General features: G+C 41.0%; 1 protein-coding gene across 8 annotated transcripts in view; it reads right to left on the minus strand.

Annotated features, from left to right (window-relative positions):
* Positions 1–1,919: 1,919 nt before the first annotated feature.
* camk2d2 (calcium/calmodulin-dependent protein kinase (CaM kinase) II delta 2) overlaps positions 1,920–19,716 on the minus strand; it is a 36,540-nt gene continuing 18,743 nt past the window's right edge. Inside the window, exons 3-21 of one of the 8 annotated variants that reach the window (XM_079278877.1) lie at positions 19,640–19,699; positions 17,579–17,633; positions 16,104–16,169; positions 15,390–15,462; positions 13,699–13,801; positions 13,435–13,518; positions 13,141–13,235; positions 12,085–12,207; positions 11,717–11,800; positions 11,421–11,463; positions 10,193–10,230; positions 9,346–9,405; positions 8,013–8,057; positions 7,609–7,657; positions 6,660–6,735; positions 6,471–6,565; positions 4,450–4,678; positions 4,176–4,265; positions 1,921–3,581 (exon numbers count right to left, since the gene is read on the minus strand). In XM_079278877.1, coding sequence (XP_079135003.1) covers positions 4,244–4,265; positions 4,450–4,678; positions 6,471–6,565; positions 6,660–6,735; positions 7,609–7,657; positions 8,013–8,057; positions 9,346–9,405; positions 10,193–10,230; positions 11,421–11,463; positions 11,717–11,800; positions 12,085–12,207; positions 13,141–13,235; positions 13,435–13,518; positions 13,699–13,801; positions 15,390–15,462; positions 16,104–16,169; positions 17,579–17,633; positions 19,640–19,699 — 1,400 coding nt within the window. In that variant the 3' untranslated portion in view covers positions 1,921–3,581; positions 4,176–4,243. Of the gene's footprint in view, positions 3,582–4,175; positions 4,266–4,445; positions 4,679–6,470; positions 6,566–6,659; positions 6,736–7,608; positions 7,658–8,012; positions 8,058–9,345; positions 9,406–10,192; positions 10,234–11,420; positions 11,464–11,716; positions 11,801–12,084; positions 12,208–13,140; positions 13,236–13,434; positions 13,605–13,698; positions 15,342–15,389; positions 15,463–16,103; positions 16,170–17,578; positions 17,634–19,639; positions 19,700–19,716 lie in introns of those variants that run through there. The other 7 variants (XM_079278876.1, XM_079278881.1, XM_079278880.1 and 4 more) reach the window with 7 other exon arrangements.

The following is a 19,716-nucleotide window of genomic DNA, read 5'->3' on the forward strand; positions in this document are numbered from 1 at the left end:
AGTGACATGAGAAGATCAATATCATGTCTGTTAGTTAAATCAGCTATAATCACTCTTTTAAAGTGATTAGTGACTCGTCTAAAACATTTAAAAAAGGAATAACTTCAATAGAATCATTCTATACACTGTAGCTTCTTTACATTCTAATTGAATGTAAAGAAGTTACATTGCAATAGAATGTAACTTCTTTACATTCTAATAGAATGTAAAGAATACATTCTAATACAATGTAACTTCTTTACATTCTAGAATTGTCTTTTGAAGATGAACAGGACATTTTTCAGTTTCAAGTAACGACTGGGTTGTTACTTTCGGTGTTGCTTTAGTATTGATCATGTTTTGATATTTAAGTCACGTTGTTCCTCTGATCAGATGGAGTTATGATGGTAGCAGTCGCCCAATTGCAGATTCAGCTTGAGCAAAACCTTTGCCTATTGTACAAATCAGGCCCACAGGAGTTTACAAGGCAGGTGTCCTTTCTCACAACACTGACCTGATGCATCAAGTGGATATTTTTTGCTGAACATAATATTATGCATTGGCCCTCTACATCCTCTAGTCGGAATGAGCATACTTATAAACGCAGTTACAACTCCTTCATAGTGTCATATTGCTTTTCGGAGAATTATGATGATAAGTTCTTAGTAGATGCAAAAGTATACTATGTACAATATATTATGTTGAACATCGTTGCTCCTGGATGGATCACAGCCGACCCAATTATTGTCAATACAGCTCCATGTCATTGGTCATGATGCCACAGCACTTAAAAGAATAAACTTCATAATTCTGACCCTTTGCTTTTTTATTAACATCATTTTCTTGTACTTTTACTTTCAATACTTAAGTACATTTAATGTCAAAAAATTACTTTTGATACTTAAGTACAATAAATATCAGATACTTTAAGACTTTTACTCAAGTAGTATTCTAATAGGTGACTTTTGCTTTTACTGGAGTCATTTTCCAGTGAGGTATCTTTACTTTTACTCAAGTATGGCTTTTGGGTACTTTATACACCACTTTATATTCGTGGCTTCTTGCCCAAACTGATGTGTATCTATATCTGTGTGTGTCTGTGTTCTACTATTTCTTTGTCCCAACCTTTCCCTGACCCCGCACAGGAAATCAACGGCAGCCGTGTGTCCAGTCTCAGGAACAACATCAGCAGGAGAGAAAAAGATAGTTCGGGATGGGCAGGGGGTAAAAACGAAATACTCACAATTAGTGTAAGCTTGTACAGTTTAAGAAACACATTCACTCAAACAACAAAGGTGCTTGCAGTTACATGGTTAATGTGTGTCCTTGTGTCTTTTTTATGACTTTTTTCGACATGTGCCATTTTTTTTCAACATACTGACTTTTGTATGACTTTTTTGACATTCTTTGCTATGATTTCTTCATGACTTTGTTTTTACATATTATAGTATGACTTTTTTCGACATACATACTATGACTTTTTAATACATTTTTTTCGACGAAATATACTATCACTTTTCCATCACTTTTTTTCATGGCTTTCTTCGATATACAATATGACTGCATTCCAAAATATTTCACTTTTTTGAACATATTATTTGATGATTTTTGTCGATATACTATATTGTGCTTTTTCATGACTTTTTGCCGTACCATCATATCTGTTTGACACTTACTTTTGTCATACGATACAATAACGCTTTTTAAATACTACATCTTGACTTTTTTGACATTATAATTTTTATTATGTATATAAAAATGTATATATATATATATGTATTTTTATTAAGTATTTTGACATACACACTGACTTTTGATAACTTTTTTGACTCTTTCAGATGTGTGAAAACTTACAAGTTTACATTATTTCATTAAGTCCCCTATGGGCTTCCATAAATATCAGTATTTACATTGATATGTAAATATGACAGATTTAATAATATAATTGAACTATGCAGTGCCTATGCACACACACACAGCAGCTTCCCTCCACCTCAGCAGAGGGCACAAAACACAGAACAAGTTGAAGGTCTTTCATTATCACACCTTTAAGCTGATTTATTTATTTCTTAAACATGTTAAGCCATCCATTGCCGTGCTGGCAACAGGTTCACACCATATAAGGAGTGGTGCACCGCATTGACATCATATGTTTCGTCAAAAGAAATGTTTATCATATTTTCCCCTTAGAAAAGAAGAGACCAACCAATTGAAAAGAGCAAACAGTAAGGATGACGAAGACACTGGCATTGTCCTGCTGTGGCAAGGAGGCCACCGGCTGGTAGAAGCACTGAACGTCAAGGAAGACATTTATCGCAGTCCGACTCTCATTTGACTCCTCCCTCCTGCTGTCTTACCACCATCCTCTTGTCTGACTGCGATGTTCTTCAGTCCAATGCTTCCAGACTCATTAGCCCAACCTTCAGGTGAACACTGAAGGCAGAGCATATGGTGCCTTTGAAGCCATCTTCATCATCTCCACCTTCTCTGTGCAATTGGCTAAGTATCACACTGGAAATGACGAAGAATAAAATAACAGAAACCCTATACATACAGTCATACAATACAAGTACAAACATTATGAAAAATGCCTTTGTTTTCTTCTCAATTTTATACAAAATGTAAGGGGTGCTTCAGCAAGCAGGAGTTTATTTTCCCTCCTCTTGGATATAAGCTTTTGATATTTACGCTGGATGTTCACCATAACTGTGTTGTTGTTTTTACGAAAGCTGTGTGATGCTGGAGGACATTAGAAACATTTGGGACGGGACTGATGCACAACATTAACAAACGCAAACAAACAAGTCAGTGATTCACAAATCAAACAGAAGATATTATAGTTTCATATGATCTTACTTACAATATGCCCCCCCCCCCCCATGCACTACACAATAGTCTTGAATTTTCATATATTACATATATGCTACATTCTCTTATTTCTTATTTCACTGATATAAAGGCAAACATATCTCGATGCAAAGTGTAAGCTGCTCTGCTTTTCTTCACATTGAAATTAGTATTGTAGATTGAAATCTGACAATTCAAACAGTATGACTTAGCTCATAGCAAACATAAATGTAGCTCATAAACTGGATTTTAAGTAAACTCTTATTTCCTCTGATAGCAAGAATAGCAATTTCAATGTTTGTTTTTTCATCAACAATCACAATATATATATATATACATCACCAGAACTAAAGCAAGCTCAATTTTAACATTCTGATCTTCCAAATGTTTCTGTATTGCACACACACATAAATACACTTAAAAATACACAACTAATTTTTGGGAGCGGTTACAGTAGTAGATTTTCAAACGTCTCTATTTTATATTTAAAATGCATACCAAAACATCTTAAAAAACAAACAAAGAAATGTCAATATGCTCGTTTCATAATGTCCAAATACAGTGTGCAGCCACCCGGTGGTGGGTCTCGAATGATGTGCATTAATAAAATGCCATAACAATAAAATGTATTAATACTTGTATCCTGCAATGCCGTGTCCTTATAGAAGGGTCAAGGGTCGGCAGTCATGGGGGTTGGCTAGTTGGCTGCCCGACTAGAGATTTTTTTTCCCGAGCCCATGTCGATATTCCATTAACTGCAAAGAGAGAGAGAGAGAGAGAGAGAATACATGAGACAATGACAATGTTTACTGCGTAAAGAAATAATAATGGGAACTTTTTCACAGACAATATTACATGTAATAGCATGAAAGCAGGAAGCACTGGTCTCATTAATAACATCACAGTATCACTGTGCATGCTGGCTCACGAGTATCTAGTATTACTCACTGGGAAAAGCCCGTAACAAATGATTGTCCACCCAATTATTTTGCCCAATGACACCTTTTTTCAGTCGTATGTGCGTGTGTACAGAGTACAGACTGTGCTTTGCTCACTCTCTTGTCACTCTTGTTGCACCTGTTAAGTCGGGACATCTTACGACTAGAAAAACGAGACTTCGATATTCCTGCAAGAATGTGTCGGCGTTTATAAACGGATGTTTTGATGTAGGTTTCACTGTTAAAAGTGGCCATTTACTTCAATTCATAAAGGATTTCTCCGTTCACCGTGGAGGCATGCAAGAAAAATGCTTTTTTTTTTCAAGAATTCAAGGTAATTCCCAGTGAGTAATTGACATACAAAATGTAATTTTAAGGGTGAAGTAAACTGAAATGCATTATTTCGCTGACCTCTCTGGTTGAAGGTTTCAACTCTGTGGCACCATTGACCACGAATTGATAGATGTGGTTGGGTATGGTCAGAAGTGTGCTCCTTTGAACCTGTAACCACACCCAACAGTGATGTCACAATGTACTGACCACACCCTGGAGCACACCTGCTACACTGTAGCAAGGTGGAGAATTTTAACCCCTTGAGGTCAGCGAAAAACAAGATTTTCAGCTGCTGTTTAGTTTCTCTTCATTCAAGCTTTCGACTGTGTGTTTCTTACTGTTGCTTACTTACTGGGAGGGGATGGTGGGCGAGCCCGAACGGTGGAAGTGGATGTTCTGCCACTTGCCGTCGCGGCGGTGCCACACACGGGTCTCCTCGGACTGCATGGTGCGGGGCATGCCGCTGGTATCCATGTACTGGGTCAGTCGAATATAGGCAATACACGCTGCATTTTCCCCAATTAGGTGCACATGTGGATTCAAGAGGATGGTGTGCACTGGCTTGTTCCCTTTGGACAGGGCTGGAAGGGTGACACAATGGCTGATTACAGGGAGCAACTGCACTTAGTAACACACACTAAACGAATAAGATGGATATCAACCATGTCACTTGGGTTTGGGAAATTCTAATACAGCTGTATGATTGTTCAAAAACGATACACTGACCTTCCTCTTAAAGGAATACTAACTCAGTGTGTGGAATACAGGGCTTGATCGAAACTTGGGGGCCCACAAAAGCCTCAACCGCACATTTTTTGGGGGTCCATGGAAAAATCTATTACCGGCAGCATTCATGATTCAAACTACAGAACATGTATTCCCAAATAGGAATGAAGAAAAATGTCGTTGCGGTCTTTCCGGTGAGGCCTTCTTCCATGTGCGCCGCTGCTGCCAATGGTCCGCCATGCAAACGTTGTGTATTTTAGAAAACCTAACGTTACCCCGTACACACTGAAAAGCAGTGGATTATTTTTCTGCTTCAACATCATGGTTCCGCACCGGTTAAAAATACATAATCGGTGCGGATCGAGCCGTGGGAATATGTTGAAGAGAAAGCAAAGTAGTGAACTTTGCTTTCTCTTCAACATATTCCCACGTGTGGTCCAATGTTTAATAACGGAAGCTAGAATATGTTTCCTGTGACTGAATTGTGAGAGACCTGCAATGCGTCAGGTGAAAACACGAGGCGTTCTTGAGTGCTGTGTGGATTCTGTCGCAGGGCTTAGTTGTTGGGTGGTTGTGCAGTTGTGCGAGTGACCTTATTGTCTACAATATTAGCCCTGGTAATGCGTGTATTTTTGCTTACATCCATGAACAGTTGTGGTCCTATATTGCGCACTGAGTCTGTGTAAGACTGTAGCAAAACAACGGAGCACTAGAAAGGGGATCACCAGGTGTTTCTCACACTCACTAACTGATATGACAACAAGATTCAGTAAAAGTCTCCATGTGTTGGTGTTGGATAGTGGACAAGCACAGACTCGCCAAGTGATTGAGGTTTCTAGGACATATCTCGTTTATCTGAACTATTTTTACCCTGACTGAGGACATTCTGCCATTTATAGCAGTCGTTCATTCGTCGCTTCTTTTTTTTGCTCCAAGGTTAGTCCATTGCACAGACGTGCCCTTGTAGTGCACCAGCAAACATGAACTGTAAACCGATAGGACGAAATATTGATAAAGAACAAACAATTTCGCCCATACCCTCAAATACACTCTCTTTCATAGAAACAACATGCCCAATACCACTTTCACTGTGTCGGGGATCTTCCTTATTCTCGGAATATTAATACCAACACAATGTTTTGTGTTCTGTGTTGTTTGAACCCTACGAATGGAGTTGAATCAATGAAACAGGTTTCTGTGAAGAAGGTTAGGTGTTCTGTCTTTCTCTGTAAAATAAGTGATTTTAGTCCACATGCTTGCTTGTGAGTACGGTATCCTTCATTTTGTCATGAATGAATGTGCAGCGTGCATTTTTGGTTCCATACAGTGTAAAATCTCCAGAGCAGCTGGAAAAAAAAACCTTAACAAATTGATGTGAATGAATAACACACTGCCGTTAATTTCCAGCCAAATTCTCTTTCTGGGCGTCTAGTGCGGAGCCAGCTGGCTACTTGCACCTTTTGGAGCAACCCCAGACCTGCAATTACAACGAATCTCAACTGCTCTGGGCAACAGTAGCACGAACAAACACCGTGAATACTTCTGAATACTTCCCTCCGAACTGGACGATTCTGTGGAAATTGTATTTATCTACTTTGTAAAACGAGACAGTTTCAGGCTCCATACAAGTCGTGATTAATGTTTTACCGTTCTCAAAGTAAAAGCGATGGAAGTCATGTCCCTCCACCAGGTTGCCCAGGGCCTCGGGCTCAAAGGAAGTTAGACCAGGATCACAAATCTTCCTGTTGCACCGGGAAAAAAAGGATACAGAGTCAGACATAGATGTAAGCAAAGCAGTATAACCATTTAGACAGTTACAGTGCGAATACAACTTACGCATAGGCATCAAAGTCTCCATTGTTGATAGACTCAATCAACTGCTCAGTGACTTTGATAATTTCCTGTTTGCGAGCTACAACACAAGATCAGAGAACATCATCAACGACACGAACGCATGTCAAAAGTGGGTAGTGGTGACTGCATTTCAGGCAAAGTGCAGATAAGGAAAACCGGACATCAGATCAGCTTCTAATGGGTTCTAGTCTGCAGGAATTCAAAGTTATTAGAAATGGAAGGCGCTCAAGAAAAGTGTTTGACAAAATGTTTGTTGTATCAAAACGACAAGAAAGCCTCCCATGACTAATGGTGATATCAGGCAGCAAAATGCAAGATGACACGATTCCTTTCACCCGACAAAGCTCAAAAGAAACAAAAACAGACCAATGCAAGTATTCGCTACAAAAGCAGTTTCAACTAAGTAATGTTGACAGTTACCTTTATGGTTATTGGTGCAGGCTGGGGGATGTTAAAAAAAATCACTTAATTTGTGCAACAAAAAGACATGTCAAATAAGTAAGCCACCGCCGTACGCCACGACACCGTGTGTGTACATGAGTGCGTGTACGAGTCAGCTTTTTGCTGTGTGCGTGGATGTGTGGGTGAGTCAGAACAGAGGGCAAAGAGAGGAGTGAAAAGAGCATCTGTGTCTACAAGACACGAATACACAGCAGGAGAGCACCTACTTCCAAATTCAAATACAGAGGAATAAATCGGATGGAGGGAGCAGAATATTAAAAGGATCAAAAACGGAGGTTTAATCTCACTGGAGGAGCGATGGTTGGTGCATTGCGAGGACGGACAATCTCAAACCGTAAACAGGAGAGGAAAACAGACCGAGGAAAAATCAAGAGCGAACAGCCTGACTGTTGACACGGCGAGGACCGACTGATGTGACCTCGCAGCGCAGATGAGGACTGTGAGTGGACACAAGCACAAGTTTCCTTACCTTTTACGTCCTCGTCCTCAATGGTGGTGTTGCCGCTCTCAATGGACTCCTGACAGAGAATGACAACAGTTTGTATACAGTATAATTTATGTTTGTAATATCTGAGTGTTGAAATAAAACGCTTAAAATGCTCTGTGTTATACGAGAGCGGAGGGACGACATGCAACAAAAGTCCCCGGCTAGGCTTAAACCAGATTACAAGGTTAGGGTCTTAAACCCCTATATATATATATGAACATAATTTATTGCGAGTTGATTATATAACACTACAATATAAGGGCAGTTGGTGGAAAGACACACTGTTCTTATTAATTGAAATTGGAGAATGACAAGGCCTGACGTACAGGAACTGCTTCAATTCATTAAATACAAGCAACAATGACAATTACTACGAATTGCAATACCTTATTTCCATCTATGGGGTTGTGGATCACAGTTGTCTGTGGTTCCTAAAGAGAACAAATGACAGAGAACCTGTTGGAAGAAATAACTATCGAAGGACAGAAAAGGTGTGATGGCACAGACACTGATAAAGGAAATGTATATGTGTGTATTTACAGAATCTGTCTGTCTGTCTATCTATCTACATTTATTTATCTTTACATCTATTTGTCACAATGCATCTGCCAAAATAAACCTCCAATTATTGAATTGCAAGTGTCCACTTGTGTTTTTCTACCATTCATGCTTCTATCTCCCATCCCGCATGACATTGTTGCTCAATGTCTTTCCTCTATCTGCTTTTCTCCCACCAGCCCACTGCAGCGCCTCGCCTCGGCAGTCAGATGTCCGGGCTTTTGTGGAATCGATCTTGATGACCAGATCAGTCACTCTAATCACTCACCCCGATTACACTAGATTATAACATCAGCAGCCTGCATCTATGTGTGTGTGTGTGTGTGTGTGTGTAAGTGTGTCTGTACATGATGACGGAGAGAGAAAGAGAGAGAGAAAGAGAGAGTGGGGGGGGGCTTTGACATCATGCAGAGCAACAGTCATGTGGCCTGACTCAGATAGCCAGTCAGCACACACCATGCTTGAGCCAATGAGTGACAGCCAAATCACGGGAGGGGGGGGGGGGAGGGGGGGTGTAGCGTCATAATGAGCCTAAGGAGGCGACATCCTCTCACTCCAGCCATGCACAGGCAAACTAGACCTGCATAACACATCCGTGCTACGTTTAAAAATCAAGTGCAAAAGTGATCATGTACAGTTGTACAGTCCATGATAGGAGCACATGCTTGGTGTAGGTGTGTAAAGGAGGAGGAGAGGGGAAGGGTTCAAGCAAATGAAAATGGGAAAGAGGGTGGCTGATGAGGTAGAGGTCGCCCTTAACTGCAGATTTTAAACTACACTCGTCAAATCCAAACGTGTGTAAACGGCGTATGCTAATTCAGAATGAATTATGAATCGTTTATTTTTCATCTAATATGCTGGGAGCTGTGACACGCTTCCGCGGCCACAAAAGCTTTTACACGCTGTGTCATTCAGGGATAGCCTAACACTGAGCTAGACATCCGTTTCACACGTCTCTCTGTTCTTATACACCCGGTTCAGAATTTTAAATCACAAGAAGCAGGGCTGACATCACACAGGAAATGATCTGAGCCGATGTGAAAGGGTGAACCTGTACCTCCTCCGCAGTGGGGGGGGGGGGGGGGGGATGTGAGGTGAGATGGTGTCAAAGAGGGTTTTGAGGATGAAGGTGCAGGTGTGGGAGAAGTTTTGTGTTTATACCAGCACAGGGGCAGGGCCAGTGTCTTTGGGACTGGTCACTGTGTTGGCTTTGTTGTTGACCTGCAGGGGGCAGTGTAAAGGGGACATGACACACGTGCACACTTTTCAGACCCACATTTGTGCTCACACACACACACACACAGACACACATACTCTGGCTACGGCCCACTCCAAAGAGATCATCTCAACTCGTGTGATGTAACTGAGTGTTAAACTGTTACCAACCAGACCTTTTTATGAACTCTGTGGGTTTTATGAAGTGCACTAAGTCAGGAAGGTGAATGCATTGAGGAAAGCTCCACTTTCGAGTGAAGCAGAAGAGGTCAGTTAAACTAGGCTGTGCTGACAGTAGGGAGCACATATCAAAAAGCAGTCAGTCAGAGGGAAACTGCTTATGTTCCTAAAACCAAAATCCTTTATCAGGGAGCAAATTTGTATTTAATTCTAAAGTGCTAGACTCAGCAGAACACAAAGGAGGCTGTTAGTAACAACATGGAGGATATCAGGAGTTATAATCTGTCATTCTGAACACCCATCCGGTCCGATATATAGTAACAGGAAAGAAAACATTTGCTTAATGACCGACCAATAATAAAATACAAAACTTTCTATCTACAGTATATAACTGTAGATGTTTACTGGTCTGACCATCTATTGAAGGAGCTGTGGGATCAAGCTAAGAAATAACAACCATTGCCCACTGCTTGGTGTGACTGTCCCTGAATGATGATGTTGCTGAGTGCACAATGCGTAACAATCATCCAGAAGGCTCCTCAGACACTGAACGTTCCAGACAACGAATGCAAGTAAACAAAGCATTGTTTCTTCACGGTGCAAAGCGACTCACCTTAACGCCATCCGCCTTCTTGTTCAGCAAACTCTTGGCTGCTGCAGAAGGACAGAAAGAGACTTCAGCGTGAGGGATCTCAAACAGAGTCCTGAGGCTACACTAACGTGCAAGCAAGCATATCAGTCAGATGCGCTTATCTTCAAACTCCAGGTGCAAAATCCAACTGCAAGATCCATAATGCAATGCAACAGACGCTCAGAGTGGCATCTTCATTGATTGGTTGTTTCTCCCGACTACACACTGTTTCTCATGTGAAGGGCTGGAGGTTGATTGGGGATTGGGTGTGTATTTAGCAAGTGATGAAAGGGGTAATCTACCTATCAGACCCACACAGCATTCTAAAATGGACATTTGCACACATGCACTTAACAACTAGCACACACACACACACACACAATCCTGCCACTCATCATCACATTTCTCACGGAATAGAATAATCCAAACACACTAGATTGCATTTCAAAATGCATGCTGTATCCTTGTCTGCATTTCATTCTGATCTCATCTTGACATTCTTGCAAGCGTGAGCTTTAATTGTGCTTTTTTTTTTAAATACCAAACATCTCATCTTCATGCACATGTGATTGGCTCTTATAAGAGTTAAGTAAGGCCTAAATACATCATTTCGTTGAGCCCAAACCCGCATATTTCCCTGTCATTCCAAAAAAAGCTCTTACCTCAAAACAGAAACCACAATCCAAACAAAAGAAGGAAAGGAATTTGAAAAAGGAAGAAAATGATGAATAAAAAGAGACACAAATGCACTGATGCATTTTACTGTAGAATGAAGAGAGAAAGCAGGCTGGTAAATGACAAATGACAAATGACAAAATAAGAGATAGGTCAACAAAAAGAAAGGTATGGCAGAGCGCAAAATCGAGATAAAGTGAAAGAGCTACAGCTGGAGAGATAAAGAGCGATGGCTCTGTTTGCCTTTGTTCTACAGGAAAACAGACCGAAGGCATTCAGAAATAGGTTCAAAAGGTTGCTATTCTATATAAAAGTTCAAGATTAATTGCACCTTTTTACCTTCTGTGTGGTGCCTCTGATCTGTTCTCCTCATGACTAGAAGATGCATTTTTCATAGCGAACCTAACCAGACTACCACCAATATTTAAGGCCCAGAAGTATCAAGCCTCCAGATTATTTCAAACATAAGCGGTTTAAGTTCATAAGATATGTTTGGGTAACCCAGGTCTTGGACACCAGGCCGAGAGAGACATACCTGAGAAGTTTCTTGTGACCAGCAAAGTGGTCAAAATGGCTCCCTGCAGTGATGGAGAAGAGGGAAGTAATAATGATGATGGAAGGAAGAAAGGGAGACAGGAACGGAGAGACAGAAATAGGAAGATTGATTATAAGGTCACGGCAAGAAAGAGGAGAGCATCAAAAGGGCAACTTGAAGGTTTTAGAGAACAAAGTCATCATTTCTAGCGTGCAAAGTCTAGAGTGGGGAAGGAGAGATGGCTGGATGGCTTGTTCTGTATGAATAGAACCGTGAAGGATTGCCAGACGTCCCACCTTGAGTTTCCTCCTGGCGTTGAATTTCTTCAGGCACTCCACCGTCTCCTGCCTGTGCATCATGGAGGCTACAGTGGACCGTTGCTGCAGGAAGAAGATGAGAGGATTTGAGGATTAAGGGATAATAGAAATAATGGATGGGAGGAATGTATGCATGTGCATGTGTGGGCGACTGTGTGTTCTCACAAGTTGGATCTGATGGCACAACTGATGCTACTGAGGCACTCTGTTATCTATAATAGTTCATCAGTGTCAGTGTGTGGGTCTTTATCTTTTTGTGTCTTCTGTGTCTGTATATGAGTTTATGTGTGCGTTTCTGCATGTCTGTGGTGTGTGTGTGTGTGTGTGTGTGTGTGTGTGTCACATACACAGATCCAGGGATGTTTGAGGGCCTCGGTGGCAGTGATGCGTTTACTGGGGTTGATGGTTAGCATCTTGTTGATCAGATCTTTGGCATCAGGAGTTACAGTGTCCCACTCTGGGGACGGGAACTGTCAGAAAAACAAAAAGAGTGTCAAACGCATTGTAACAGACAACGGTAATTGGGCCGAAATCATCAGAGAGGAACGAAAAAGGAAAGTGAAAACATCAATGAAAATACAGAAAATGAGTGAAACATCGATCCTCTCAATATGTGTATTCAATTTAGATTTTATCATATTTTTTGCTACAAATATGGTTGATGTGTGATTTTCACTGCAAGGTACACAAAGAAGATTAGGTTCCTTTTACAATTACAATTGCAATGGTTTTGGCTGATTCAGATGAGGAAACATAGTTCTTAATTTTCCAAATTCCAAATTCACAGTAGAGCGGGCCACACTTAACAATAGTCATGACATCGAACCATCTGAGAAGCAATTTGTGGAACCATTTTGGATTTGACACCACACATGACCAAATGGCTAAAGGTAAGGCTGTTTGCCGACATTTAGAAATGCCACTGCCTCATGGTAATGTCAGACGAGACTTATTTTTGTGAAGATAAATTTGACAGATTACCTTCTTAGGTCTATTATTGCATAATATAAGATATATAATATTATAATAATACTATTTGCATCATTTAACGAATGCTGTTTTTTGTTTTTTATTTAGACAGGGAACTACATAACATGCCATGGTGCACTTTGGCTGTGATTGTAGTACTGGTTAAGGTTGGAGTGATATGATGATATGTGGTGATGTATCAAATTTGTTGAGATGGACTTTAAAAGTGGACCAAGTAAGGACGAAGCAGCTGTCCACGTGCTCTTGCTATACCCCCGTTCCAAAAGTAGTTTTTATTCAGTAACTACAAGTTACAAGTGATGTCACCATGACAACACATCCTAAATTGCCTGTTAATAATAATAATAATACAACGTTCTACAACACATTCTAGGATTGGGCCTAGTTTGTACTGTATGCGTGTGAGCGCTTACATCATAGGCCCCAGCCTTGATTTGTTGGTAAAGGCGGTGCTGGTCCTCATCCCAGAATGGAGGGTAGCCCACCAGCAGGATGTACAAAATCACACCTGCAGAGAAGAGACATGGTAAGTTCAGCATGTAAACAGAAAGGACCAACATACTATAGAAAAGTATGGTGATAAGAAAAGATATCGCATTCTTTACGATTAAACACTTTAAACAACATGACGCTGCAGTGTTGTTGCAGAACACTCTTCTTCAAGTTCATTCAAACAGTTGCGGTGAGAGAATTTGAACGTTATTTACCACAGGCCCACATGTCAACAGGCTTCCCATATGGGTCTTTCCTCAGGACCTCTGGAGACAAGTAGCCCGGGGTGCCGGCAAAACCTGGAGGAGTGATATGGAGGGCGGGAGGAGATGTGGAATGGTAGGCAGGAGTGGGCGATTCAGTGACGAGGATGTTTCTCGACGAACTAAAAGTGCGATTGATTGATTGATCGACTTATTGGTTGGTTGCTTGATTGACCAACCGGTTCAGGTTGAAGAAATGGATGGATGAATACTCACCAAACCATGCCTGCTGGTCCCCCTGCACCTCGATAGCCAGCCCAAAGTCAGCCAACTTGACCGCCGCCCCCTTCAGCTTACTGGCCAACAGAAGGTTCTCAGGCTGGGGGGGGGCGGAGTCAAACAGGTTAGAGGTGAGAGGTCACACGCTCTGGGAAAAAGCCGCCCACAGACACAGATCTAAAACCAGGTTAGCCAAACCAAATCCTAATCCAAGCTATTAGGGGTCAACAATGCTAAACTGCTCTTAAATCAGTGTCTGAGGCAACTCCCTTTCTGCCACACAAATGACAGAGAAACATAATAAAATGGGCACGGGACCAAATCTCTATGTGACAAAGGACACTTCTCCCCGCTGGAGCTGTGGACTTGTTCCCCCAGGTCTCATGGATTGTGAGAGAGTTCATTGGTAGCAGACACCGTGTGCCCCCATCCGCAATGACAACTGCTGTTAAAATCCATGAGTGGGAACAAAGTGCACACGGCGTGGGAGAAGGATACAGGAGGGGAGGTGTGGCGTAACGGGAGACGTGGTTGTGAAAACAAGAGACTCAGCCACATATGGGTAAAGACAAAATGCACGCCGCACACAGACACAGTTTAGCACAATCGCAAATATATGCAAGCACATCAGCAAGCACACGGCCACACACTCTCTCAAACACACACACACGGACACACGCAGGTGCAGAAAGGTCTTTGCTGACCTAAGGCCAGTTAGACATTGTGCTCCAATGAATAATACATTTCCTAACATTTAGAGACTCTAAACGCAGATGACCTGTGAGCAGTCAGTTCATGGCAGACATATGACTCTACAAGACACTAACTGACAACTGGACAACATTTACATAATCATCTCCATCGCAATGAATAAATCTTCCTGATTATGAAGCATCCGAAAACTTAAAATCCCCTCAGAAGAGGATGTCTACTCTAATGAAGTCCATGGATTAGAAATCTCATAAACCACAGTGGTTATTCTGGTTATTTCTGCATTCAATGTTTCTTATGGTGCAGTTACATGTTCACTCTCATGCTATACCTCCCCATAAAAACGCTACAGACTACCATTGGAATATTCATGACCTGGGAAATCTTTCACATCTCAACATAATTTTTACAAAATTATGCAAATGGTGATCACTCCTCAGGTTCTGGCTCGTGATTGTTCCTTTTCCCGTCACCATAGCGCTACACTCGGAGTGCTGCACAATCACACACGCACCTTAAGATGCTAGCGAGCTCTCTGCAACATCAGGGGAAGTGTTAAGAGGAGGACCCTTCATCCTGACATTGGCAGGATGGGTAATTAAACTCAACAAGATTTTACTGCAACAATGTAGCAGCCAAGCCTCCTCCGCCTCTGCAGTTTGGTGTGTTTCAATCTGGTTCTGCACACCAGAACTGCAGCAAATTTCATAGCTGTGGTCAGATTCCAGCAATTTTTCAGAGCTTTTTAAAGCTTAAACAAGAGAGTGGAATCATGTGACAAATGACGGTATTTTTGCTCTCACATGAAAAGACAATTATCGATTTCAGTTTTATGTCGTAAAAACAAAAGAAAAAAGTGTGTGGATGCAAAGGGTAAGGACTGCGAGGGGAGTCACGGGGCCTTTCTGAATGTTGCCATCTGTCGCACAGAGTCAGGACTGAACATGGGCTGCATCCATGGCTGCGGTCGCGCAAACCTTCAGATCCCTGTGGACGATCCCATTAACGTGGCAGTGGTGGACGCTCTCGACGATCTGCTGGATGCAGTGGCTGAGGGCGGGAGAGCGGTGAACAGGCACAGGGTTGTGATAACACAAATGGAAGGGGAGGCAGGATCGGAAAAGGAAGAAAGGAGACAGAAGAGAAGACAAGGGAAATGAATCGAGGGGGGGGGGGGAAGAGAAGAGGAAACAGTCCCAATAACTATGTATCACATGCCTCTCATTAGGCTTCTTATGTGTGATGCTGCGTTCTTGACGGGTAACATTAAGTCCCGTGAAGGTAAGTCATTTTTCACAAGATTTGATGTATTACACCATATAGACAAACCACCGTGATACAGTGTGTATGACGAGAAAACTCTCTCTCTCTCTCGCTCACTCTCTCTCTCTCTCTCGCTCACTCTGGGGAGGAAGTAATTCAACACAACGCTGGCAGTGTAAGTTAGGCTGTGTATGATTAATACCGCAGGCTATATGTCGTGAATCACTTTTATAAATAACTGTAAGACATGCTTTGGAGACAAGGCAGCTGTATCACACCCTCTAAGAAGACCACATGTGAAAGGCACAAATATAGCACACACCCACACCAGTAACAGACAGAGATAATAGCTGCTGTTCTCAGCAGTGTGTGCGCATGTGTGTGTGTGTGTGTGTGTGTGTGTGTGTGTGTGTGTGTGTGTGTGTTACCTTGCATCAGCCTCACTGTAGTACTCCCTGGCTACGATGTCCTCAAACAGCTCTCCTCCTGTCACCCTGTGGAGGGACAGAGATTGTGCACGTCATAGTGAATGTTTCTTTCTCTCTGTATCGATGACTAAAACAATACTTTCCTTGTATTGATAGAGAGCCTTACACACACACCATAAAGTCATTACATGTGCGCATATCTCATCAAGGTTTATTTGGGCACAGATTTGCCGAAAGAGCTTTCTACAAACACACACATCCTCCACCACACACATGCAGGAAAGGGGATATAGGTCAGGAGCCGATAACACTTGCTCTTTATAAGTACCATATCCTGGTTGTAGCCGAGATGAATGCATTTTTTAAATTAAAACAGGGAGCATCACACCAGCTCGCTCGTATGCAGAGGCTAGTTGTTACTTCCAGGTGTAACTGGTGTGTAATCTTAGCTAACCAAACTAACTAAGTGACACAACCTTATCTTGCTGGAGAATAAAAGAGGTATTGTTAATGAATAGGAAATATGGTTCACACATCCTACTTGACCCTTAATCAAAATACCGTTGAATTATGATGTAAGCCTGGGGGATTTTAAATAACATTTCACCGAAATAACATGATACAGTACTTGAATTACAAAGCGTTATTTCCCACCCACTCCAATGTTGTTCATGTGTAAATAGAAACGAAAAAACAAAGTAATACCTATATTTAAAAAACGCCAAGCGATCACTTGGCCCCCTGAAACAATTATATTTGGTCGTTATGTTACAGCTTGTGATGCTGCAGTGACTTCCTGTCTAGTCGGTTGCTTTTGTTGAACAGAGCTACAGATGTTTCCAAGCAACAGATTAAGATAACGTCTTATAAATGTTGAAATTCCATACAAAGATGCTATTTAGTACGCTAAAGTATCCGTGAAAATGTTGTATTAATATTATGTTTTAGTTAAATGACATACTATTTCTGGTAAAATATTACAGGACGCAAACACTGGACACTGTGGATGCATAAATATCCCACAATGAGGTAGTAACAACAATTTTCTATCAGAAAACTATCAGACATAATACATTACGTAATATGCTACGTAATTCCTTTTTTAAATCAGTTCAGACTTTATAAGTCTCACAAATCATTTTTGCGTCCAAAAAGATAAACACTACCGTTTATTTACACATAAGTATATTGAACGACAGCACACTTGTTGAGTATGAAGTGCATAATATGCGATTTTGGATGCAGACAAAGTCTTTACGAGACATTCCTTTGGTTTTGCAACCTGACATCGTACATCTTGAACCACCTACATAGGAAGGACTTTACACACAGAACGTACCCAAATACACCAGTTAGAAGGGAAAGTAAAACAAGCAGAAACATGTGTAATTGGTGGTTACAATTGAAAGGGAGAACGTGTGTGTGTGTGTGTGTGTGTGTGTGTGTGTGAGAGAGAGAGATAGAATATTACTCACAGATCAAACACCAGATAGTGGAAACCCTCTTCTGATATGCTGTCATGGAGTCGTACTGTCGAGGAGATTTAGTAGGAACAGAAACACAGGACGGAAAAGGTAAAGAGACATAAGAAACAGCCAAATGAAAGACCAAGCAGTCAATACCTCAATACCAATACTGCCATTACTCATTTTAAACCCATATTTACACTTTCCTTTGTGCTGCAATGCCGCAGAGTTAGGTTGTCATCAGTAATACAGTAGTAATATGCAAAGGAGTGTCAATCAAGCAATACATCGTTATTTGCAGATAACAAAGCCTCAGCTACACGCTAGGCTACAGAAGTTTGGCTTATGAAACCAAACCGCTGTCACAAACCTGTACTCACACAACCAGCCTGGGACCATTAAGATTACATTTTCAGGGTTAATGATTTGTACATCATTGTTTTGACATCTGAACTAGCATCTGCTCAACATGTATTATAAAGGAATATCAATTAAAATCCTATGTGTGGGGAAAATGTGTATGATCAAACATGTTTCATGCTGATTAACTATTTGATTTAAACACAGTGAGAGCTCTTTGAATCCACTCAAACATTTAGATATTTAAAAGGAAAGTGTGCTGGCTGCCACTTTGGTCCTTGATCCTTCCAGATGTGCTCTTTTAATCCAAGGTCTTAACATACACAATACGTAGTCGTGACATTAGAAAGTCAACAATGCCCTCAAAGCCCACTGAGCATTTGGCTCCTAAAACTTGCGAATTATCCGAAGTCATTTCTTTGTAGTATCTCCAATATATTATAGATTGCCTTTTTCCAATTTGTAACATGTTATTTTAGAGGAGACACTACAAGTGAATACCTAAAAGTTGTAACTAATAGATAGATACCACCATGAAACTTTCCCAAGTGATTACTTACATTAAGACAAGTTTATGTATTCAAATGAAGCTTTATCTTTTGAAATATGTGCTTTTATTTCCAGAACAGAAATCTGAACATTGGACCAAGCCAGGTTTAAAATTATTGTTGAATTTTGTTGAAACCTGAGAACCAATTACACTATGGATATGTTTGTTTTATCGCTCCATAAATCGGAAAATAATAGAAAACTATTTTTGCCATATGTTTAGCAATAAAATATTAAATTATTCAGGCTATGAATGACATATCAATGAATCCCTCTATGAAATCCTTCAGAATAAAGATAGGAATGCAACTGGAGAGTGTGATGGATGTAAGTGCTACTGAAGTGAAAAAAAACAACTAATTTAGAGAAAACGGCCTTTAAATGTATGGATTGTAAAATGACATACATTTTGAAGACACAGGTGAACAGGTGTGACACAGGTGAACATGTAACCAATGGACAGCAGCATCAAACTCCCTCAGTTGATTACTTACATTAAGACAACTATTTTTTGTATCACAGGTTTTCTCAATTTTAAGTTTAAATGTGCAAATGAGGCATTATCTGACGGCAACCTTTGGTGAATTTAGGAGAAATCTACAGACACAAATAGACAAAGTAGTAGAATTGACGCCTGAAAAGTGCATTTCGGAAAAAGACATCAAGGGATCAAAACAGTTCCAAATCTAAAAATGGACCAGTGCATGAAAAGCAATGTTTTTGCCCGTAATGTAACGCCTTAAGATTTCAAAGCCAGGGAGTCAAATGTTGTCCTCAGACTTTATAGGGGCAGAAGTTATCTTGGAAAACTAAACGGCAGCTGTACTGCAGAACTGAAAAAAGAGGAGAGACGGATTCTATCCGAGGTATAATGAGGAGGAGAGAGCTAAAGGGTCAGTAGTTTAGAGAGAGGGATTTCTGACGATTCAGCTGGGAGAGCACACAGATACATCATCATTAGATACGTTTGTACCCGTGTACACACACACACACACACACACACACACACACACACACACACTTGTCTCCCTCATAACTGTGTCTTGAAGATGAATAGCCGTGGCAGGATTCACCAGAGACCTGAACAACTTGTGTGCACGTGTTTGTATTAGTGTGTATACTTGTGCGTGCGTATTCTAAGATCGAGGACTCGCATCTCACCGATGTTGGTGTGCTTCAGTAAACGACAAATCCTCGCCTCTCTCTCCAGCTTTTGATGATCTGAAAGAAAGAAACGC

This window comes from Melanostigma gelatinosum (assembly GCF_949748355.1).
Source record: "Melanostigma gelatinosum genome assembly, chromosome: 11".
NCBI classification, from domain to species: Eukaryota; Metazoa; Chordata; class Actinopteri; order Perciformes; family Zoarcidae; genus Melanostigma; species Melanostigma gelatinosum.